Source organism: Bufo bufo, chromosome 4 (genome assembly GCF_905171765.1).
Source record: "Bufo bufo chromosome 4, aBufBuf1.1, whole genome shotgun sequence".
NCBI classification, from domain to species: domain Eukaryota; kingdom Metazoa; phylum Chordata; class Amphibia; order Anura; family Bufonidae; genus Bufo; species Bufo bufo.
Genome location: NC_053392.1, coordinates 265633815 through 265659850, shown reverse-complemented (window position 1 = coordinate 265659850; position 26036 = coordinate 265633815). Strand labels below are relative to the sequence as shown.

Here is a 26036-nt window from a genome sequence, read left to right as displayed (position 1 = left end):
GCATGAATGCGTATGGGGACGGGAGGGACAGCTATTGGGATCTTTAGGCAGATGGTGCATGACGTTCATATCCATCAAGGATCACCTCTTTAGCCTGTTTCCCAATTAGAAAACCCAAACATTTATAGATGTATTTTTATTGAGATAGAGATAGAGATATATATATATATATATATATATATATATATATATATATATCTCTCTATCTCTCTATCTATCTATCTCAAGGTGGTCACTATTACTATAAGATATCTTGTCAAGGTGGTCACTATTACTATAAGATAGCGCAAGATAACGTTGGCTACATCCATATGTTCCCAAAATCAGAAGATTACTGAATGGAAAAAAGAATATAGTTAAGTACAAAGTAAGAAAAGTAAAAAAAAAAAAAAGCAAACACAATACCACAGTGCTTTCAATTAACCTGTACTTGCTTCATATCAAGCTAACATTTCCAAGACTAAGCTGGTAGAAAACAAAAAAGGGCTGCATGTACAGTATATCAATTTGTATTCCACTGTGGATGAGTAAGAACATTGTCTGATTGTAAGATCAAGCTGAAGGGCAAAGTCCAGAAAAGGTTATGCCAATGTTGTAATCAGACTGAAATATCCAAAAAAGTTTTTATCCGGCAAAAGCAAGTCAAATAAGTGAACTGCATTCATTTGATCAGGAAAGAAAATAGAAACACAAAGCATTTAACCAAGCATAGGTTGCACTGTTTAAGAACAATCCTTTTCACGGACCACATCCCTTTTAATAGGCCATGCCCCCTTTGCACCCCTTGAATATTTGGACACTGGGGCAGAATTGGATGATGCAGCATCCCAGTGCCACGCACAGAAAATGTTCTTTGTGGTCTCTCATATTTTCAGAACAGTTTGCAAGTATGGTAGAGAGGCACCCTATTGTCAAGTACTACCCAACTGTCAATTTATTCATACATTTCCAGTAGGAATAACAGAGCACCAGCACAAGAACAGATGCTAAATAATTTATGGGGAAGGCAAGTATTAACAAAAGAAGACAAGTCAGAAGAGCTGTCCGTGTCGTGATATATTCTTCCAGGTATAAATTATTCTGTGAGCCACTGTTTTGAAATGTTCATAATCATTTCAGTATAATTCAGTCTCATCATAGTAGCAGAAAATCAGAAATGACAGAAAAATCAGTACACTAAATGATGGACTCCACTCACTACAATTTAGTCTGACTGCCTACAGTCATGGTTGGAAAATTTATCAAAGACTGGCGCTTCATGCTGGTCTCTGATACTCCCTGTGTCAGGGAGGATGCGCTGAATTTATGATGAGACACACACACACACATATTCTGATGTGTGTATGTATATACGGGTTTATTTTTTTCTTTATAAGATGCACCTAGGTTTGAGGGGAGGAAAATAAAATAAATATTTTTCAGACCTGGGACCAGAGCCGCAGGCCGGGAACCGGGACCAGAGCCGCAGATCGGGGACTCGCATCAGAACCCCATCAGACCTCAGGTAAGACAGTCATCAGAACTAAAATAAATAGAGTTACCTCTCCTGTTCTGCTACGGTGCAGGTACGGCAGTTTCTTTTGCAGTCATGCTCCCTGATCTTTACTGGGCCCATGCTGCACTGTGACCGCGTCAGGTCATATTGCACACGCCATGTCCTAATGCTGTACGCAAGTTGGACAGTACAGAGCGGTGTCCGGAGAACACGAGGGAGTGGTGAGTAGAGCAAGCGCTCACAGCACTTTACTCACTGCTCCCGGACCCTGCTGCATACTAATAAGCACTTTAATGGAAGCGCTCATTAGTACTCACTATAAAGTGAGATGCACTGCCATTTTCCCCCCACTTTTGAAGGAAATACACACACACACGCCTAGCTCATAGCGGAAAATCAGTGTTATTATTTGGTACAGAAGCCTTTGTTTGCAGTTAGAGGTCAAACGTTTCCTGTAGTTCTTGACCAGGTTTGCACACACTGCAACAGAGATTTTGGCCCACTCCTCCACACAGATCTCCTCTAGATCTGTCAGGTTTCTGGGCCGTTGCTGAGCAACACAGAGTTTCAGTTCCCTCCAAAGATGTTCTATTGGATCTAGGTCTGGAGACTGGCTAGGCCACTCCAGAACCTTGATATGCTTCTTACGGAGCCACTCCTTGGTTATCCTGGCTGTGTGCTTCGGGTCGTCATGTTGGAAGACCCAGCCACGACCCATCTTCAATGCTCTGACTGAGGGATGGAGGTTAGTGCTCAAAATCTCACAATAAATGGCCCCATTCATCCTCTCCTTTATACAGTGCACCCCCAAAGCATGATGTTACCACCCCCATGCGTCACAGTAGGGATGGTGTTCTTGGGATGCAACTCATCCTTTTTCCTCCAAACACGACAAAAAAGTTCTACTTTGGTCTCATCTGACCACATGACTTTCTCCATGCCTCCTCTGGATCATCCAGATGGTCATTGGCAAACTTCAGACGGGCCTGGACATGTGATGACTTGAGCAGGGGAACCTTCCCTGCAATGCATGAATTGAAACCATGGCGGCGTAGTGTTCTACCAACAATGACCTTTGAAACTGTGGTCCCAGCTCTCTTCAGGTCACTGACCAGCTCCTTCCTTGTAGTTCTGGTCTGATTCATCACCTTTATTATCATCAGTGATACTCCACGAGGTGAGATCTTGCATGAAGCCCTAGTCCGAGGGAGAATGACAGTCATCTATAGCCTCTTCTATTTTCTAAAAATTGCTCCAACAGTTGATCTATTTTCACCAAGCTACTTGGCAATTGCCCCGTAGCCCTTTCCAGCCTTGTGGAGGTCCACAATTTTGTCTCTGGTGTCTTTTGACAGCTCTTTGGTCTCGCCTATGGTAGTAGTTGGCATCTGACTGACTGTGGGGTGGACAAGTGTGGAGTAGAGGTGGACTTTTTAAAAAGGCACAGTAACAGGTCTTTGAGAGACAGAATTCTGGCTGTTTCTCAGGTGTTAAAATACTTATGTTTAGCAGTGCAAGACAAATACATTTTTAAAAATCATACAATGTGATTTCCTTTTTTTTTTTCTTTTTTTGTTCCTGTCTCTCAGAGTAGGAATGCACCTACAATGTGAATTTCATACCCCTCCATGATTTCTTAGGCTACTTTCACACTTGCGTTCGGGGTTCCGCTTGTGAGCTCCGTTTGAAGGCTCTCACAAGCGGCCCCAAACGCATCCGTCCAGCCCCAATGCATTCTGAGTGGATACGGATCCGCTCAGAATGCCTCAGTCTGGCTCCGCTTGGCCTCCGTCCCGCTCAGCAGGCGGACACCCGAACGCAGCTTGCAGCGTTCGGGTGTCCGCCTGGCCGTGCGGAGGCAAACGGATCCGTCCAGACTTACAATGTAAGTCAATGGGGACGGATCAGTTTGAAGTTGACACAATCTGGTGCAATTTTCAAACGGATCCGTCCCCTATTGACTTTCAATGCAAAGCCTGGACGGATCCGTCTGACTAACTTTCAGACTTAGAATTTTCTCTTTACGTTCTGAACGGATCCCAACGTTTGCATTATAGGAGCGGATCCGTCTGTGCAGACACCAGATGGATCCGCTCTGAACGCAAGTGTGAAAGTAGCCCAAGTGGGAGAACTTGAAAAATCGCAGGGTGTTCAAATACACTGCTCAAAAAAATAAAGGGAACACAAAAATAACACATCCTAGATCTGAATTAATTAAATATTATTCTGAAATACTTTGTTCTTTACATAGTTGAATGTTCTGACAACAAAATCACACCAAAATTAAAAAATGGAAATCAAATTTTTTAACCCATGGAGGTCTGGATTTGGAGTCACACTCAAAATTAAAGTGGAAAAACACACTACAGGCTGATCCAACTTTGATGTAATGTCCTTAAAACAAGTCAATTGAGGCTCAGTAGTGTGTGTGGCCTCCACGTGCCTGTATGACCTCCCTACAACGCCTGTGCATGCTCCTGATGAGGTGGCGGACGGTCTCCTGAGGGATCTCCTCCCAGACCTGGACTAAAGCATCTGCCAATTCCTGGACAGTCTGTGGTGCAACGGGACGTTGGTGTATAGAGCGAGACATGATGTCCCAGATGTGCTCAATTGGATTCAGGTCTGGGGAACGGGCGAGCCAGTCCATAGCATCAATGCCTTCGTCTTGCAGGAACTGCTGACACACTCCAGCCACATGAGGTCTAGCATTGTCTTGCATTAGGAGGAACCCAGGGCCAACCGCACCAGCATATGGTCTCACAAGGGGTCTTAGGATCTCATCTCGGTACCTAATGGCAGTCAGGCTACCTCTGGCGAGCACATGGAGGGCTGTGCGGCCCTCCAAAGAAATGCCACCCCACACCATTACTGACCCAATGCCAAACCGGTCATGCTGGAGGATGTTGCAGGCAGCAGAACGTTCTCCACGGCGTCTCCAGACTCTGTCACGTCTGTCACATGTGCTCAGTGTGAACCTGCTTTCATCTGTGAAGAGCACAGGGCGCCAGTGGCGAATTTGCCAATCTTGGTGTTCTCTGGCAAATGCCAAACGTCCTGCACGGTGTTGGGCTGTAAGCCCAACCCCCACATGTGGACGTCGGGCCCTCATATCACCCTCATGGAGTCTGTTTCGGACCGTTTGAGCAGACACATGCACATTTGTGGCCTGCTGGAGGTCATTTTGCAGGGCTCTGGCAGTGCTCCTCCTGTTCCTCCTTACACAAAGGCGGAGGTAGCTGTCCTGCTGATGGGTTGTTGCCCTCCTACGGCCTCCTCCACGTCTCCTGATGTACTGGCCTGTCTCCTGGTAGGGCCTCCATGCTCTGGACACTACGCTGACAGACACAGCAAACCTTCTTGCCACAGCTCGCATTGATGTGCCATCCTGGATAAGCTGCACTACCTGAGCCACTTGTGTGGGTTGTAGACTCCGTCTCATGCTACCACTAGAGTGAAAGCACCGCCAGCATTCAAAAGTGACCAAAACATCAGCCAGGAAGCATAGGAACTGAGAAGTGGTCTGTGGTTACCACCTGCAGAACCACTCCTTTGTTGGGGGTGTCTTGCTAATTGCCTATAATTTCCACCTGTTGTCTATCCCATTTGCACAACAGCATGTGAAATTGATTGTCACTCAGTGTTGCTTCCTAAGTGGACAGTTTGATTTCACAGAAGTGTGATTGACTTGGAGTTACATTGTGTTGTTTAAGTGTTCCCTTTATTTTTTTGAGCAGTGTACTTCTGTTCCTCACTGTATGCTGCTCTAGTTCATCCATTTTTTTGTGGAATCTGTGACAGAGGCTCCAATTGAATGTGAACACACCCTGCATATTTATTCCCCTGTGACCACCCTACTGCAGTGCCGGTACAGCGAGTCCGCATCACTCAAAAATGAATATATGTAGCAGATTATGCAGCTGATAAAATCCCTCGTGTGAACATACTCTAATAATTTGAGACTAGGTGCAGTAGGTTTAAAAAGATTACAAAAACTAGAAGACATATTAGAAAAATGAGAATAAAAAGCTGTAAAAAGAAAGTCAGATAGAAAGCAAGTTTAAATTCATAATGTCTACTTGGTAAGACACACTGAGCTGTCAGGCTACATGGTTACAGCAGCAGTGCTAGAAAAGGTTCAAGAAAAAAAGAATTAGAGTACCACATCGCTGTCAGCTCTGAAGCTCCCATTGTTATTATTTTCGATTGTTCTCTTCATGTATAAAACGGCAATGCTGCTAAATCTATAATTTCTCAGTAGTCAATATACAAGCATGTTAGAAGGATGAACCCCAGAAACCACCAAAAACTTCAGAGCTCAAACTATTAACTATTAACAGTATCAGTAGATCCCGATTATGGAGGAATTACACACACAGACACTGCTGTAGAAATGTTAAAACCTAGCAAAATGACTTTCATCAGTTATGTCTTGAAGCAGACTGAAAGGTGAAAAACCTCATTTGTTTCCACATATTACTTAAAGAGGACCTTTCACATGGAAAATATTATGAACTAAGTGGTACTGCGGCGCCCAGGGATCTCAGTGCACTTACTATTTATCCCTGGGCGCCACTCCGTTCTCCCGCTATGTTCTCCGGAATGTTCGGTCAGTTGGTTATAGTAGGAGGAGACTGCCCTAGTTCTCGTGGGCGTCTCCTTCTTCCAGGCTGTAGCGCTGGGCAATCGCAGCGCAGAGCTCAGAGCCTGGAAGAAAAAAAAAACAAAAAAAACTCCCAGGCTGTGAGCTCTGCGCTGCGATTAGCCAGCGTTACAGCCTGGAAGAAGGAGACGCCCACGAGAACAAGGGAAGTCTCCTCCTACTATAACCAAGTGACCGAACATACCGGAGGGCATAGCAGGAAAATGGAGCGGCGCCCAGGGATAACAGTAAGTGCAGTGAGATCCCTGGGCGCTGCTGTACAGATCATGACACTTAGTTCACAATATTTTGCCAGATGAAAGGTCCTCTTTAATTGTCACTAGAGTTGAGCGAACACCTAGATGTTCGAGAAGTTCGGCCGAACTTCCCGGAAATGTTCGGGTTCGGGACGTAGTCAATGGGGACCCGAACTTTTTGTCACTAAAAAGGCTGTAAAACAGCCCAGGAAAGGGCTAGAGGGCTGCAAAAGGCAGCAAAATGTAGGCAAAATGTAGGGAAATGAATAAAAATAAAAATAAAATAAATAAAAATGAACCAATATCAATTGGAGAGAGGTCCCATAGCAGAGAATCAGGCTTCATGTCATAGCAGAGAATCAGGCTTCATGTCAGCCAACACTGGAACAGGCCATTGTCAGATATTTTTAGGCCCCGACACCCAGACAGAGGAGAGAGGTCCCATATCAGAGAGCCAGGCTTCATGTCATAGCAGAGAATCAGGCTTCATGTCAGCCAACACTGGAAAAGGCCATTGTCAGATATTTTTAGGCCCCGGCACCCAGACAGAGGTCCCATAGCAGAGATTCAGGCTTCATGTCATAGCAGAGAATCAGGCTTCATGTCACCCAACACTGGAACAGGCCACTGTCAGATATTTTTAGGCCCCAGCACCCAGACAGAGGAGAGGTTCATTTAACTTTGGGTTGCCCCGCAATATAATGGTAAAATGAAAATAAAAAGAGGATTGAATGAGGAAGTGCCCTGGAGTACAATAATATATGGTTAAGGGGAGGTAGTTCTAAATGTCTAATCTGCACAAGGGATGGACAGGTCCTGTGGGATCCATGCCTGGTTCATTTTTATGAACGTCAGCTTGTCCACATTGGCTGTAGACAGGCGGCTGCGTTTGTCTGTAATGACGCCCCCTGCAGTGCTGAATACACGTTCAGACAAAACGCTGGCCGCCGGGCAGGCCAGCACCTCCAAGGCACAAAAGACTAGCTCTGGCCACGTGGACAATTTGGAGACCCAGAAGTTGAATGGGGCCGAACCATCAGTCAGTACGTGGAGGGGTGTGCACACGTACTGTTCCACCATGTTAGTGAAATGTTGCCTGCGGCTAACACGTTCCGTATCAGCTGGTGGTGCAGTTAGCTGTGGCGTGTTGACAAAACTTTTCCACATCTCTGCCATGCCAACCCTGCCCTCAGAGGAGCTGGCCGTGACACAGCTGCGTTGGCGACCTCTTGCTCCTCCTCTGCCTTCGCCTTGGGCTTCCACTTGTTCCCCTGTGACATTTGTGAATGCTTTCAGTAGCGCGTCTACCAACGTGCGCTTGTACTTGCATATCTTCCCATCACGCTCCAGTGCAGGAAGTAAGGTGGGCACATTGTCTTTGTACCGGGGATCCAGCAGGGTGGCAACCCAGTAGTCCGCACACGTTAAAATGTGGGCAACTCTGCTGTCGTTGTGCAGGCACTGCAGCATGTAGTCGCTCATGTGTGCCAGGCTGCCCAGAGGTAAGGACAAGCTGTCCTCTGTGGGAGGCGTATCGTCATCGTCCTGCGTTTCCCCCCAGCCACGCACCAGTGATGGGCCCGAGCTGCGTTGGATGCCACCCCGCTGTAAACATGCTTCATCCTCATCCTCATCATCCTCCACCTCCTCGTCCTCCAGTAGTGGGCCCTGTCTGGCCACATTTGTACCTCTGCGGTTGCAAAAAACCTCCCTCTGAGTCACTTCTAAGAGACTGGCCTGAAAGTGCTAAAAATGACCCCTCTTCCTCCTCCTCCTCCTCCTCCACCTGGGCCACCTCCTCTTCCATCATCGCCCTAAGTGTTTCCTCAAGGAGACATAGAAGTGGTATTGTAACGCTGATAACGGCGTCATCGCCACTGGCCATGTTGGTGGAGTACTCAAAACAGCGCAACAGGGCACACAGGTCTCACATATGAGTTTCAGAATGGCCTGCTGACGTTTACCCCGGGTTGTGCTGAAGTTGGTGGTGAAGGTGTGTGGCTGACTGGATGAGCAGGTGGAAGAAGAGGAGGAGGAAGCCGAGTAGGAGGAGGAGGCTACAGGAGGCAAAGAATGTTGCCCTGCGATCCTTGGTGGCGGAAGGACGTGCGCCAAACTGCTCTCCGCCTGGGGCCCAGCCGCCACTACATTTACCCAGTGTGCAGTTAGGGAGCTCTAGCGTCCCTGGGTGTGCTTACTGGTCCACGTATCTGTGGTTAGGTGGACCTTGCCACAGATGGCGTTCCGCAGTGCACACTTTATTTTATCGGATACTTGGTTGTGCAGGTAAGGCACGGCTCTCTTGGAGAAGTAGTGGCAGCTGGGAACAACATACTGTGGGACAGCAAGCGACATGAGCTGTTTGAAGCTGTCTGTGTCCACCAGCCTGAATGACAGCATTTCATAGGCCAGTAGTTTAGAAATGCTGGCATTCAGGGCCAGGGATCGAGGGTGGCTAGGTGGGCATTTACGCTTTCTCTCAAATGTTTGTGATATGGAGAGCTGAACGCTGCCGTGTGACATGGTTGAGATGCTTGGTGACTGAGGTGGTGGTGTTGGTGCTACATCCTCTGTTTGCTGGGCGGCAGGTGCCAACGTTCCTCCAGAGGCGGAGGAAGAGGCCGAGGGAGCCTGAGTGAGTTCCTTGTTTTTAAGGTGTTTACTCCACTGCAGTTCATGCTTTGCATGCAGGTGCCTGGTCATGCAGGTTGTGCTAAGGTTCAGAACGTTAATGCCCCCCTTCAGGCTCTGATGGCACAGCGTGCAAACCACTTGGGTCTTGTCGTCAGCACATTGTTTGAAGAACTGCCACGCCAGGGAACTCCTTGAAGCTGCCTTTGGGGTGCTCGGTCCCAGATGGCAGTGGCCAGTAGCAGGTGGCGGGTGTTCTGCTTTTGCCCACTGCTCCCTCTTTTGCTACGCTGTTGGCTCGGTCTCACCTCTGCCTCTTCCTCCGCACTCTGAAAGTCAGTGGCACGACCTTCATTCCATGTGGGGTCTAGGACCTCATCATCCCCTGCATCGTCTTCCACCCAGTCTTCCTCCCTGACCTCCTGTTCAGTCTGCACACTGCAGAAAGACGCAGCAGTTGGCACCTGTGTTTCATCATCAGAGACGTGCTGAGGAGGTATTCCCATGTCCTCATCAACAGGAAACATAAGTGGTTGTGCGTCAGTGCATTCTATGTCTTCCACCACTGGGGAAGGGCTAGGTGGATGCCCTTGGGAAACCCTGCCAGCAGAGTCTTCAAACAGCATAAGAGACTGCTGCATAAGTTGAGGCTCAGACAGTTTCCCTGATATGCATGGGGGTGATGTGACAGACTGATGGGCTTGGTTTTCAGGCGCCATCTGTGCGCTTTCTGCAGAAGACTGGGTGGGAGATAACGTGAACGTGCTGGATCCACTGTCGGCCACCCAATTGACTAATGCCTGTACCTGCTCAGGCCTTACCATCCTTAGAACGGCATTGGGCCCCACCAAATATCGCTGTAAATTCTGGCGTCTACTGGGACCTGAGGTAGTTGGTACACTAGGACGTGTGGCTGTGGCAGAACGGCCACGTCCTCTCCCAGCACCAGAGGGTCCACTAACACCACCACGACCATGTCCGCGTCCCTTACTAGATGTTTTCCTCATTGCTACCGTTCACCACAATAAGAAAAAAATTATTTGGCCCAATGTATTGAATTCAAATACAGGCACCTAACACTATCTGGCTATCTACTTAGGTACCGTATTACACTAATACAGGCACACCAGTAACCACAGATTTAGCTGAATATAAATTGTAGGCCTAGTATTTAAGCGGTGGATGACAGGTATACGTTTACGGACAGAATTAGAATTGGAGATGCACGGTAGCGTTTGAAGTTATTGAGAATAACCCTATCCGCACCTTCAATCTAATATACCCTTTTATGGATAGATTTAAACTTGGCCTGATACAGCAGAAACCACTGATTTAGGGAATTGCTAAGTTGGGAATTGTATTTCAACCCGGAAAAAAATATATCCTTTGCCAGACAGCAGACAGTATTGCAATTGGCTAGCCACAGCTGAAACACTAGATTTAGGGTACTGCTATTTTGGCAATTGTATAATTTCACGCCTCAATAAAATAGCAAGCACAGCCAACACACTATTGATGGTTAAATGTATTTGGTGGCAGCTTGTGCTGGCGCACCACAAGACACAAGATGGTCGCCGATCACCCCAGAAAAAAAAGAGAATGAAAAACGCTCTCGGCAGCCTTAAAACAGCGAGCATTTAAATAGCAGAGGTTGAATGATACACAGCTGTACATCGATCACTTCAGTAAGTAAATCACTGCCTAATCTGGCCCTAACAGCAGCAGCTGCATCCTATCCCTACACTGATCAGAGCAGAGTGACGTGCGGCGCTACGTGACCCAAGCTTAAATAGAGGCTGGGTCACATGCTGCACTGGCCAATCACAGCCATACCAATAGTAGGCATGGCTGTGATGTCCTCTTGGGGCAAGTAGTATGACGCTTGTTGATTGGCTGCTTTGCAGCCTTTCAAAAAGCGCCGAACACCGAACCCAAACTTTTACGAAAATGTTCGGGTTTGTGTCACGAACACCCCAAAATTCGGTACGAACTCGAACTATACAGTTCGGGTTCGCTCATCCCTACCTTTCACCTGTCCTGACATGCCGGTTCTAATAGCTTCATGCATTCCCCATGTAACAACAATTCTGGAGCATCTGTTCTTATGGCTGTATGTTGTGCCATTCCTTTATTATTTCTACTAGAAGTTATGAATAAATTGCTAGCAGTCTGCAGTAAGGGTACAGAGGGGTGGTAACTAGTTGGGGGGTGTGTCTAGGTGAAATAATAAAGGGATGGCACAACATAGATCCATAAGAATAGATGTTCCAGAATTGTTATTACATGGGGAATGCATAAAGCTATTAAAATAGACATGTTAGGAGCGGTGACAGGTCCTCTTTAATAAAGACACTTTTCCATCAACATTTTTTAGCACATTTAGGCTAGGGGTGCACAACGACATTTGTCAAGCGACATGTATATCGTAGTAATGTCGCGTAACATTTTTTGTAATGATGGTCCATGGTGTTGCACTGCGACATGACAGATGCACAAAAATCCATCCAAGTTGGATTTTTGTGCGACTGTCGCGTCGCAGCATGTTGCAGTGCCACACCATAGACTAACATTCCAAAATATGCTGCTCAACATTACTGCAACACGTCGTACCATAACAGTCTATATGCGAGTATTTTTTTTTGTAAAACAGTTAGATTCGATAGTTTTTTTAAGTTACTCAATGAATTCTGCAACCTGTCCTAACTTCCTCCTTTGTTTGGACTTTTAGCATGATCGCTTGATTTTCTCAGTCAGACGCAATTCTCTTCTGCGTGCATCTGTATCTAGACCTAGATAAATACCTGTCATACAAAATCAATATTCCAATTATTCACATAATAACAAAAATATAATTTAAAACATACTCTCGGTCCCTTTAAATATTATAAAATGCTGAGCTCACGTATAAAAATTCATATTTAGTAATAAAAAGGTACGGCTTTGTTGTACTTCTAGCTCATTGCATAGGCCAGGGCTCGACAAATCCCAGGCGCCAGGTCGCCATGGCGACCAGGAATTTAGTCCTGGCGCTTGGGTATTTGTCAGCCAGTTTTCAAAGGTGCCCGGGCGATGGGTGAGGAGCTGCCGTTCTGTCCGGAGGCAGCACCGTGTGAAACAGCTCATCCAGTCAGTGAGGCACAGCACACAGAGAGCGAGACGCTGTCAGCAGGGAGGGGAGGGGCTCGGGAGGAGTGTAATCTGATCCTAGAGTGGAAGCTGCTTCTGCCAGCCCCTCCCCTCCCCGCCCACCAACCAATCAGAGCTGAGGCAAGGACTAGCAGCTCCGAGTCACACAAGTAAGTACAGGGAGTCTAAGTAAGAAAGAATCGAATGAGTCACAGGTTAAAAGAATCTAAAGATCCGACTTAGGGCTCTTTCACACCTGCGTTGTTGTCTTCCGGCATAGAGTTCCGTCGTCGGGGCTCTATGCCGGAAGAATCCTGATCAGGATTATCCTAATGCATTCTGAATGGAGAGAAATCCGTTCAGGATGCATCAGGATGTCTTCAGTTCCGGAACGGAACGTTTTTTGGCCGGAGAAAATACCGCAGCATGCTGCGCTTTTTGCTCCGGCCAAAATCCGGAACACTTGCCGCAAGGCCGGATCCGGAATTAATGCCCATTGAAAGGCATCAATCCGGATCCGGCCTTAAGCTAAACGTCGTTTCGGCGCATTGCCGCATCCGACATTTAGCTTTTTCAGAGTGGTTACCATGGCTGCCGGGACGCTAAAGTCCTGGCAGCCATGGTAAAGTGTAGTGGGGAGCGGGGAGCAGTGTACTTACCGTCCGTGCGGCTCCCCGGGCGCTCCAGAGTGACGTCAGGGCGCCCCAAGCGCATGGATCACGTGATCACATGGATCACGTCATCCATGCGCATGGGGCGCTCTGACGTCACTCTGGAGCGCCCCGGAGCCGCACGGACTGTAAGTATACCGCTCCCCCGCTCCCCACTACTACTATGGCAACCAGGACTTTAATAGCGTCCTGGGTGCCATAGTAACACTGAACGCATTTGGAAGACTGTTCCGTCTTCAAATGCTTTCAGTACACTTGCGTTTTTCCGGATCCGGAGTGTAATTCCGGCAAGTGGAGTACATGCCGGATCCGGATAACGCAAGTGTGAAAGAGGCCTTAGTTAGTGACTCATTCGATTCTTTGAGTTAAAAGAACAGTCAGACTCTAGAACAGTTTACACTGAGGCTGTGCTGATGCTTTTGCAGCAGAGATAAGAGAAGTGACAGGACACAGTTTAGATTACAGTTTGAATTAACCCTTTAGGATCAAATTGGCTTCTCAAGGAGATCTATATGTTAAAGGCATCCCTTCTCCTGTCTCATTCAGTAGCTATAGAACTAAGGCTACTTTCACACTTGCGGCAGGATGGATCCGGCAGGCTGTTCACCCTGTCGGATCCGTCCTTCCGCTGTTTCGCCGGACCGCAGCTCTGTCCCCGTTGACTATAATGGGGGCAGAGCTCTGGCGCAGCACGGCAGTGCATGGTGAAAGGCCGCCGGACTAAAAGTACTGCATGTCCAACTTTAGTCCGGCGGCCTCTCACCGCGAACTGCCATGCTGCGCCGGAGCTCCGCCCCCGTCCACATTATAGTCAATAGGGTCCGGGGACGGAGCGGCGGTATATGTAACATGGTATACAGCATTATTGGGGGGGCTCTATGGAGAAGTGGGGGGGAAGCACTATGGGGGCACCTACTGGGGGCTTTATGATGCGGCTCCGCCTGGCTCCTAACTTTTTTAGCTGGCTCCTAGATTCCAAGGAAATTTGTCAAGCCCTGGCATAGGCGTACGCACTATATCCTTTAGTTGTCTTAATGTTGCCAGTGATTCGAGGAATTATAACTCCCAGATCCTGAAGCGCTGTGATCCTCCCTGTGTTTACATTGGCCGCCCGCTCTGCTGTATGCCGGCTTGAATGGTTTTGCCGTGCGTGCGCTGTTGGAGCGTAGGGACGCCTAATCCAACTTGAATATTCCTGTATAGATTGTTTTTAAATATTGCTGTACACCTTCAGTATTCAACAAGCCGTTCCCACCGGACGCATTTAGGAACGGAATGTTCCTTCCTCAGTGGTAGCAAATGGTATTTACTTATGGGGACCTTTTGCTCGATATTTAAACACACCAATGTTACCAAAAAATCTGGACCGGAATAGATTTCATGACTTTGGCTCTAACTTCTCTGGTGACGTGTATACCATGCATTATTGCATTTGTCTTATTATTTTTGAATGAAATACATGTATCACCCAGATGGTTGCATTACTTATATCAGACAACAATAAAAAAAGGAGAATTTTTTTTAAATAAAAATAAATGAGAAGTAGATGAAGATACAAAATGAAAAAAAAAAAAAAATACAAAAAAAAAAAAAAAATGGTAATAGCATATAAAATAAAAATACTCAACTTTACAAAGCTCCGCATCTTATAATATTTAAAGACACTGAGTGTATGTTTTAAAATATATAAAAATGAAAAATGGCAACGACATACTTTCTTCTTCCACTAGGCATACATAAAACGCCAATAAAAAGCCAAGTGCTAAAACATACTATATGGGCAAAAATATCCCATGAAATAAAAAGTCTTGTAGAAACACAGCAAAGAAAGTGATGGTATGGGGACACTGGGTCTTCTTGGAATTTGGCCAGTAACTGAGCAGTTACACGGTATGGTCACCAGCATATCTGGATCCTCTGAAACACCTGAAGATCTTTACCTACATACTCCAAACAAATTCTTGCGAATTACGAAAGGCTAGCTTTCAGAACAACTGGTAAAGGAAGAATCTCAGCTCTACCTACCTACTTTATAGAGCAATATGTGGAGTTTCAGTTCTTTGTAGGATAGCATCCAATAAAAAGAGAACCTACCGGAGGCAATTCTGCAGTTGATTTCCATCCAACCAGAGGTCCTTAAGTCTCTGTAGTGATCCAATAGATTCTGGCTGCAATCCCAAACAGAATTGTTAGTTTCAGTGTGTAAACTATGCCATGAGTAACTAGTTATAAACGGATAATCATAAAATAGTTTGGCTACATCAACCAATAAAACTCCACTAAAAGCTAAGTTTCTATAGATACAACAGCACACAAAAGTATCACATTAACTATACTGTAAAGCAGGGGTGCACAACTTTTTCTGGTTGGTGGTCAACTTGTTAGACTGAAGGAATCCCAAGGGAAGAAAATAAAAGGTATTACCAACTGAAATACTGTATTTATGACGTATTGTACATACAGTATATACTATAAATGTCTGGTTACACTTCAAGGATTCCCAACTAATGGGAGAATACATGCAAATATATGCTTGTCACCAGATGGTTGGGGGCCGCATGTGGCCCCCGGGCCACAGGTTGTGCACCCTTGCTGTAAAGCATTCAATAGACAAGAAATTTTTACTCTTTGGCCCAAAACCAAGATTAAGTGAGAATATGCTAAGACATGTGTAAGATACGCTGCTGTTTATTTCAAGGATAGATAGCATTTTACTATAACTGTCCATTACCGTTCTCATTAATACCAGACTAATGGATCTTTGCTGTATGCAGAATGTATTTTGGTTGTCTTTATAGCAGCAGAGGCCTCTTAACTAGGGATGAGCGAATCGACTTCAGATGAAACATCCGAAGTCGATTCGCATAAGCTTCGCTCTAATGTTGTACAGAGCAGGAGTTACATACAGTATTAGAATGTATTGGCTTCAATGAGCCGACGTTATTGCTTCGCAAAGTCTCCCGAGACTTTGCGCAATAACTTCATAAATTAATTTGTACCGTAAAAAACCATTTCCCAAACTCTGGTTCGGTTCCAAGGTACCACTTGGAACCGAACCAGAGTTGGAACCGAAGCAGGGTTTGGGAAATGTTTTTTTACAGTACAAATTAATTTATTAAGTTATTGTGCGAAGTCTTGGGAGACTTTGCGAAGCAATAACTTCGGCTCATCAGAGCCAATACATTCTATTACTGTATGTAATTCCTGCTCCAAACAGTATTGGAACTAAGTTTTATGCGAATCGACTTTGGATGTTTCATTCAAAGTCGATTCGCTCATCCCTACTCTTAACACTTGGCAATAATCAGTATAATCACCCGGAAGGAAACACATCATTGCTGTTATTGCTAAAGGGCCCTTCCAGCCAATTATCGGAACAGAAGGCGAAAGCTGCTTTTACATGCTGCAATCACCGCCACTGTTTGGGGTTGAGTGATCGCTCATCCTATGCAGGGCAGCATGTCGCTGTTTACAAAGCGCAATCTGCTGTTCGGAAATGATGATTTAGGAGATCGCATCAATAATGCCTTCATCTGATGGACGAGTTTTTTTATTTATCAAGTGACCGGTGCAACCTTTAAGGCCAGTTCACCCGATTGGTTTTGAAAAACAGCTTGAAAAAAAAAAAAAAAAAAAAAAAATAAAGCACAGAATCCGTGTTTATTTTTTCAGCAAGAAAAAACATGCGTTTTTCGTGTGGTTTTTTGGCGCTTTTTTTTTTAACCAATGGGTGTTAAATACAAAGCTGAATTTTCAGCTTGAGGTTTTTGAAGCAGATCTGCACCATAAGACGTGTGGAAAATGAAGAAACAAAAAAAAAAAAATAACGTATGGATGTTAGCCAAGCGGTCCGTGCCGGCGCTGCTGCCCCTAACTGCGGGCACAGGCGCTAGGCTCCCTCTTTCCCTCCTGCTGCCATGCGGGCAGCAGGTATCTTAACTGTTGTATCTGCACTCCATGCCAGAGCTTACTTACTGCTTAAGTCCTTTACTATTGTTAGGGTGTGTCTCTCCCCCCTTATGAGGCAGCACATACCCGCCCTCCATCTCCCAGCCTATGGCTGGTTTGCGTTTTCTGGCCCAGGAAGGCACCTGAGCAATCTTGGTCACTAGTTTCGTCTAGTTCCTTGTGTAAAGGTGTTTTGGAAGTTTCTGCTTTTCTGTCTACCGGACCCGCTTCTTTATTTAACGGATTTTTGCTTGTCTACCCGCCTGCCTGGGACCCTTGACTTAGTTTACGGACTTTGCTTGATCGCTGTCTGCCTGACTTCAGACTTCCTGACCATGTCCTACCCCTGGTCAGCTGCCACTGACCCGGGGGACTGCTGTGGAATGGCACCTGGTAACTACCCTAACGGCCCAAGCTATATTCACCACCAGAGGCTCTAGTGAAGACCAGGTAGTTACTTAGTCACGCCTCCAAGGTATAGCCAGTCAGTGGTGCAGTGGGTCCACACCTGCTTGCATAACAATGGACTTACATGGAGCTGTTAATTTCAGCTTTCTATTAATTTCAATGGGAGATTCGGCGCTGATTCTGCCCAAAGTGTTTACTATTGATTGAATGGGAGGCGGAAATGCTCCAAAAATCAGCGCCAAAAAAACTCTGCGTGAACTGGCCCTTAGTCTGCTTTCACACAGTAAGTGATCAGTGAATGAAGCCAAAACTGGGTGGGGGTCAAAAACACAGTTCAGGTGCAGATCTTTCCATTATACCTTATCTCTGTGTAGGATCCACTGATGTTTTTCGCTCAAAATCACTGATCAAACACTGACTTTAAGCAGCCTTATGGGGGGCAATCAGGAAGAGGAGCGTTCCCTATGATAATTGCCCCAATCATTGGATGGTGTGTAGGGGCCTAAAGTCCTAATGCACAAAAAGACTAATGTTAAACCTAATCTTATGGCCCCCACATACAAGAATATTCGGCCGACAGTGTAATGTCTGTGAGGAGCTCCCGGTCCACATCCAAACCGCAGAAAATGTGGATCGGATGCGGACAAAAAAAATACGTTTATGTGCATGAGCTCTTCAGCTGTAATAAACAAGTATGTTTTTAAGAGTTGTGAAGGAGTCGGGAGAGATAGCCGTCAATCGTTCAGCCAACAGTTATTGAATGTGTGTGGCTGCCTTTACAAAAGGTATAGAGGTAGTCATCTGAAGTACAATACATATCCTGCTACAATCAAGTTAATAAACGAAAATATCAGCACTGTTCTATCCACTGATCATACATAGGAATGTCCCATAAGATACTGTAACTATTGGAAAATGGTTTGAAGAATAGATACATATAAATGGACTTTAACTCCATCTGCTCTCTGTTTTAGTAAATAAAGGTATTCACCAAAATATAACCATTCTGAGGCACTTTTTATAACTATGCGTCGTACCATTCCTTTGTTATTCCCAGGGCTGTGGAGTCGGAGTCGAGGAAAATTTTGGGTACCTGGAGTCGGAGTCGGCAAACAATGCACCGACTCCGACTCCTACTAAATTTAGATTGGAATTAAAAAAAAAAAAAACAAGTTTAAATGTCCCAATTCACAAAAAGTTATAATTAATGACTTCTCTACTGTAAGAATAAAGACCAATGCATGCAGTGCCTTACGTAACCGCGAAACGAACACGTTAAGTGACCGTGAAGAAGCATGCTTTTCATGTGCTTCACTATATGGCACGCAACGCACAATTAGGAGCTGCAATACTTATACTTTCCATAGTGTTGTGTTCTGCTTTTACAGGGAACGCAGCGTCCATGTGTAACCTAGCCTCTCACTGATAAGGGATTAAATAAATGTTTTTTGGCAGGACTAGAGACACTTGTATAAGTGAAGGGAATGGATAGTCAATAGTTCAAGACTGAAGCTGTAAACCATTGGAAAAACTGCTGTCATTTAGCTAAGGCTATAAAACTTGTAAACTCAGATTGTTAGCTTAAACTTTAAACATGACTATGGGATTCTACTAGGGAAATCAGGTTTTAATAATAATGCCCCTTCCTGGATCCTCCCACTGCACTATCTCAGCAGAAGATCAGCACACAAAGGAGAAATGCCTGCTGCTACTATCCAGCCACTTGACTGATTAATAATTTTTTTTTTTTATAAAACTTTGTTTTTATTGTGTTTGTCTTTTGCTTAAACTGTGCAATACAGTAGACTGTTGGCTTCCCAGCCAGTAGTCCTGTGGTAGGTTGCGTTTCTTTCCCTCAAGGAATGTATAAAATACATTCGCATATACAGAGGAGTCGGAAGTACATAAAACTGAGGAGTCGGAGTCGGAACGTTCACAGCCCTGGTTATTCCACCTAGAAATATGTGCATAAACTGACAACCTGCTGTTACCATTTAAGGGCTCAAATTGTCCAATCAGTGCTCACAGTACCAGACTGTGTAGGGTTACACCTGTTTGACAAAAGGAGTATGTCCAGGTACCAATTTACTCATACAATTCTAAGAGGAACAAGAGAGGAATGGCACAATGCAGAATTATAAGAAAAGAGGCTCCAGGATCTGCTGTTTCCATGCAGATAAACATCTATTACGCACACTATAACCCATAGGTGATCTTATAAAGCACTGCGGAATATGTTGGCGCTATATAAAGATTATAATAATCATACACCAGATACTTTAGTATTTAAGTCCAAATCACTACAATAGTAAAGCAGCATTGAAACTAGCCCAGGGTGTGCCCAGAGCCAAGCTGAAAATGACAACATCCTTTATGACTACGTGTTTTAAAGGACATTCAACAGGTCGTACAGAAAAACCTGTCCACTGCACAAGAAGTAGAAGAAATGGTAAACAAGCACATGACTTACATAATGTGTCCTCACTAGGAAGTACTAACATGTCTTATAGGACAGTCTTCCTCCATAATACAGCAATCAGTGTAATCTACTAAACAATTAGGCCCCTTTCACACGGGCGAGTATTCCGCGCGGATGCGATGCGGGAGGTGAACGCATTGCACCCGCACTGAATACCAACCCATTCATTTCTATGGGGCTGTGCACACGAGCGGTGATTTTCACGCATCACTTTTGCGTTGAGTGAAAATCGCAGATGCTCCTCTTTGTGCGTTTTTCACAGTAACGCAGGCCCCATAGAAATGAATGGGGTTGCGTGAAAATCGCAAGCATCCGCAAGCAAGTGCGGATGCGGTGCGATTTTCAACGCACGGTTGCTAGGAGACGATCGTTACAGAACACTATTTACAGAACACCGATCCCAAGGCCGAACTTCTGTGAAGAAGTTCGGGTTTGGGTACCAAACACGCGCGATTTTTCTCACGCGAGTGCAAAACGCATTACAATGTTTTGCACTCGCGCGGAAAAATCGCGGGTGTTCCCGCAACGCACCCGCACATTTTCCCGCAACGCCCGTGTGAAAGAGGCCTTAATCAAGACTAGTTAAGGTCACTTACTATTTAATTCATTTTAAAATACTTTGTTAAAAAACATTTATTAATATTGATTTTGAAATGGCATTTATCATGTAGAGAAGGTTAAAGGATAACTGTCATATTTTTTATTTTTTTTGCTAAAGTGTAGGGCAAGTGTCTGTGCAGCCAGACACTGTGCTTCTGCCTCTTGCTTCCCTGGGAGACAGAAGGCTGGGCACAGGAGTCTTGGGAGTTAAAATTACATTTATATTCCCCCTTTCTATGCAATCTAATGCTCCATTATATTCACTGACCTGCGATCCCTGTGATAATAATTCATGAAGCAGCCGCCGGAAGTAGAAGCACTGTGCGCAGTGAGCCGGCTGCTACATGAATTAGATTGCATAGAAAGGGGGGAATATAATGTAATTTTAACTCCCAAGACTCTGTGCCCAGCCTTCTGTCTCCCAGGGAAGCACGAGTCAGAAGCACAGCCCGTCTTTTCTAATGGACGGATGGCCCTTAGCAGCACTCTTCAAAAGAGCGTTGCTAAGGGCCATTTCAGCCCCAGTTTTCTACCAAAAATAAACGTTTTGGCTAAATAAAGTCTATTGCAAAATTGTTACCTATCACTTGCCCTACACTATAGGAAAAAAATAAAAAATATGACAGTTATCCTTTAACCACCTCCGGACCGCCTAACGCAGATTCGCGTTCCGGAGGTGGCAGCGCTGCGCACAATCACGCATCTACGCGTCATCTCGCAATACACGAGATTTCCTGTGAACGCGCGCACACAGGCGCGCGCGTTCACAGGATCGGAAGGCAAGCGAGTGGATCTCCAGCCTGCCAGCGGCGATCGTTCGGCTGGCAGGCTGGAGATGTGATTTTTTTTAACCCCCTAACAGGTATATTAGACGCTGTTTTGATAACAGCGTTTAATATAACTGCTACCTGGTCCTCTGGTGGTCCCCTTTGTTTGGATCGACCACCAGAGGACACAGGCAGCTCAGTAATATGTTGCACCAAGCACCACTACACTACACCCCCCCCCCCCTGTCACTTATTAACCCCTTATTCACCCTTGATCACCCCTGATCACCCCATATAGACTCCCTGATCACCCCCCTGTCATTGATCACCCCCCTGTAAAGCTCCATTTAGACGTCCGCATGATTTTTACGGATCCACTGATAGATGGATCGGATACTCAAAACGCACACGGACGTCTGAATGGAGCCTTACAGGGGCGTGATTAATGACTGTGGTGATCACCCCATATAGACTCCCTGATCACCCCCCTGTCATTGATTACCCCCCTATCATTGATCACCCCCCTGTAAAGCTCCATTCAGATGTCCGCATGATTTTTACGGATCCACTGATAGATGGATCGGATCCGCAAAACGCATACGGACGTCTGAATGGAGCCTTACAGGGGCGTGATCAATGACTGTGGTGATCACCCCATATAGACTCCCTGATCACCCCCCTGTCATTGATCACCCCCCCCCCCTCCCCTGTAAAGCTCCATTCAGATGCCCGCATGATTTTTACGGATCCACTGATAGATGGATCGGATCCGCAAAACGCATACGGACGTCTGAATGGAGCCTTACAGGGGCGTGATCAATGACTGTGGTGATCACCCCATATAGACTCCCTGATCACCCCCCTGTCATTGATCACCCCTCTGTAAGGCTCCATCAGACATTTTTTTGGCCCAAGTTAGCGGAAATTATTTTTTTTTCTTACAAAGTCTCATATTCCACTAACTTGTGTCAAAAATTAAAGAGGACCTTTCACTTGTATAAACTATGTGAACTGAGTATGCTGCCATATAGAGCGGCGGCCCGGGGATCTCACTGCACTACTATTATCCCCGGGCGCCGCTCCGTTCTCCCGTTATGCCCTCCGGTACCTTTGCTCCTTAAGTTATAGTAGCGGGTCTTCCCTTGTCCTGTGGGCGTCTCCTTCTCCTAGGCTTCTGCGCTGGCCAATCGCAGCTCACAGCTCACAGCCTGGGAGTTTTTTTTCTCCCAGGCTGTGAGCTGTGCGCTGCAATTGGCCAGCGCTGCAGCTAGGAGAAGGAGACGCCCACAGGACAAGGGAAGACCCGCCTACTATAACTTAAGGAGCAAAGGTACCGGAGCGGCGCCCGGGGGATAATAGTAAGTGCAGTGAGATCCCGCGGCGCCGCTCTATATGGCAGCATACTCAGTTCACATAGTTTATACAAGTGAAAGGTCCTCTTAAATCTTACATGAACTCACCATACCCCTCACGGAATCCAAATGCGTAAAATTTTTTAGACATTTACATTCCAGACTTCTTCTCACGCTTTAGGGCCCCTAGAATGCAAGGGCAGTATAAATACCCACATGTGACCCCATTCGGAAAGAAGACACCCCCAGGTATTCCGTGAGGGGGCATATTGAGTCCATGAAAGATTGAAATTTTTGTCCCAAGTTAGCGGAAAGGGAGACTTTGTGAGAAAAAAATAAATAAAAGCAATTTCCGCAAACTTGTGCAAAAAAAAAAAAAATTTACTATGAACTCGCCATGCCCCCTCATTTGAATACCTTGGGGTGTCTTCTTTCCAAAATGGGGTCACATGTGGGGTATTTATACTTGCCCTGGCATTCTAGGGGCCCTAAAGCGTGAGAAGAAGTCTGGGATCCAAATGTCTAAAAATGCCTCATAAAAGGAATGTGGGCCCCTTTGAGCATCTAGGCTGCAAAAAAAGTGTCACACATGTGGTAACGCCGTACTCAGGAGAAGTTGGGGAATGTGTTTTGGGGTGTCATTTTACATATACCCATGCTGGGAGAGAGAAATATCTTGGCAAAAGACAACTTTTCCCATTTTTTATACAAAGTTGGCATTTGACCAAGATATTTATCTCACCCAGCATGGGTATATGTAAAATGACACCCCAAAACACATTCCCCACCTTCTCCTGAATACGGAGATACCACATGTGTGGCACTTTTTTGCAGCCTAGGTGGCAAAGGGGCCCACATTCCAAAGAGCACCTTTCGGATTTCACTGGTCATTTTTAACAGAATTTGATTTCAAACTCCTTACCACACATTTGGGCCCCTAGAATGCCAGGGCAGTATACAACTACCCACAAGTGACCCCATTTTGGAAAGAAGACACCCCAAGGTATTCGTGAGGGGCATGGCAAGTTCCTAGAATTTTTTATTTTTTGTCACAAGTTAGTGGAAAATGATGATTTTTTTTTTTTTTTTTATACAAAGTCTCATATTCCACTAACTTGTGACCAAAAAATAAAAACTTCCATGAACTCACTATGCCCATCAGCGAATACCTTGGGGTGTCTTCTTCCAAAATGGGGTCACTTGTGGGGTAGTTAGACTGCCCTGGCATTCTAGGGGCCCAAATGTGTGGTAAGGAGTTTGAAATCAAATTCTGTAAAAAATGACCAGTGAAATCCGAAAGGTGCTCTTTTGGAATATGGGCCCCTTGCCCACCTAGTCTGCAAAAAAGTGTCACACATCTGGTATCTCCCGTATTCAGGAGAAGTTGGGCATGTGTTTTGAGGTGTCATTTTACATATACCCATGCTGGGTGAGAGAAATATCTTGTGCAAAAGACAACTTTTCCATTTTTTTTATACATAGTTAGCATTTTGACCAAGATATTTACTCACCCAGCATGGGTATATGTAAAATGACACCCCAAAACACATTCCCCACTTCTCCTGAATACGGAGAGACCTGATCTCTAAAACGATCATGTTACTAATCCCGCGCGGTGAACGCCGTAAAACATTGTTTTTTCATTAATGATTGAATTGCTGTTTTGGCCACCTCCCTCCACAAAAATATAAACAAGTGATCGAAAAGACATATGTCCCCGAAAACGATACCATTAAAAACTACAGCCCGTCCCGCAAAAACAAGCCCCCACACAGCTACATTGGTGAAAAAAAAAAAAGTTATGGACTTTAGTATATGACGATACAAAATATCATTATTATATTTATAGTATCCCCATACCGTATCAACCCACAGAATAAAATCATATTTACCGCAAGAGGAACCCGTAAAAAATATAAATAATAAACACTGACAGAATTGCCATCTTACTTCACGTTCACAAAAAAGTTATAAAGTGATCAAAGACATCTTTACCCCTAAATGATACCAACAAAAACTACAGCCCATCCTGCAAAAAAAACAAAAACAAGCCCCAAAGAGCTACAATTGCTGAAAAAAATAAAAAGGCTATGGTCCCTTAAATCAATTTCTGAAATCCGTGCCTGCGTGCGCCCAAACAGCGGTTATGACCACATACATGGTGCTGCCGTATTCAGTAAAAAAAATGCATAACAAATTGTGGGTTGCATTTTCTCCTGTTACCCCTTGTGAAAATAAAAAATATTGGGGCTAAAGCAACATTATATTGGAAAGCCGGAATTAGACTTACCGGTAATTAATTTTCACGAATCCACCATGACTGCCCAGAGAGATTGACCCCTGACCTCTGTAGGGGCAGGAACAGATAGGTTAAAAAGGACCCCTCCCACCACCATTTACCAGTGAGTTCCAGATTATAGTGCCACAACCACTGGTAAAGAAGTGAAACTACTGAAAAGTTGTTTTTTTTCCCTTGGTATTAACTCATACCAAGTCTGCATAATAATTTTCTGGGTGGGATATCATGCAGTCATGGTGGATTCGTGGAAAATTAATTACCGGCAAGTCTAATTCCGGCTTTCCACTTCACCACCATGACGGCCCAGAGAGACATAATAGATTATATACGTCTTAGGGTGGGGCAACGGCCTGTAGGACCTTGCGACCAAAGGCCAGGTCGGAAGACCTGGATAAGTCAAGTCTATAATGTTTAACGAAAGTGTTTACACTGGACCAGGTTGCGGCCCGGCATATCTGATCTAGGGAAGCTCCTGCTTTTTTCAGCGAATGAGGCAGATATGGCTCTCGTAGAGTGAGCCTGAATGACGTCTGGACAGCTATGCCTTCCATCTTGTAACAGTCTGTAATAGCCTGTTTTACCCATCGGGCAATGGTAGATCAGGAAGCTGCTTTCCCTTTATTTTCACCGCTGAAGAGTACTAGTAAATTGTCCACCTTTCTTAGGTCCTTAGTGACCTCTAGGTATTTTAGTACTGTTCGTTTGACATCCAGGGTATGGAATAGTTCCTCCCCAGAATTCTTAGGATTCTAGCCTCAAGGTAATTCGATCTTCCTGGATTGTGAGGTATGGTTGTCTTATTGACAATTCCTGGATCTCGCACAGTCTTTTTGCTGATGTTATTGCTACAAGAAAAGCCACCTTCTGAGAAAGGTGCTTTAGGGAACCCGAGTCCAGGGGTTCGTAAGGCGGACCTGTGAGTCTCCTAAGGACAATGTTTAAGTCCCAAGTAGGCACCCTTGATTTAAGAGATGGTCTTAGTCTGGCTGCAGACCTCAGGAATCTTTGATCGTAGATGGAAGTACCCATGACTCTAGTCCTTCTTGCAGAAGTCCAGGATCCTCTGTATATTTGGCTTTGGCCTGGTCTGAGGCTTCTCACCTGACCAGGTGCAGAATCTTCTCCAGATTTTAAATAGATTGAGTTAGTCACTTTCTTTCTGCTGGCCTTCAAGGTAGATATCACTCCCTCTGAGAGACCTCTGTGTCCCTCGAGAAGGTCAGACTCAGGATCAAGCAGAGAGGTTGAAGATCTCTGGATGTGGATGGAGAACCGGCCCCCTGGATCAGGATATCTTTCCTCCTTGGGAGAATGAATACTTCTGTGGGGAGAGGTTGGTTAGGATCGAGAACCAGCTCCTC

The 26036-nt window shown here is 45.4% G+C and overlaps 1 protein-coding gene across 1 annotated transcript in view; it reads right to left on the bottom strand.

The window, feature by feature from the left end:
• LRRC1 (leucine rich repeat containing 1) overlaps positions 1 to 26036 on the bottom strand; it is a 229278-nt gene that overhangs the window by 58030 nt on the left and 145212 nt on the right. Inside the window, 2 exon segments of the mRNA XM_040428569.1 lie at positions 14917 to 14929; positions 14932 to 14990. Of these exon segments, the coding sequence (XP_040284503.1) occupies positions 14917 to 14929; positions 14932 to 14990 (72 nt within the window).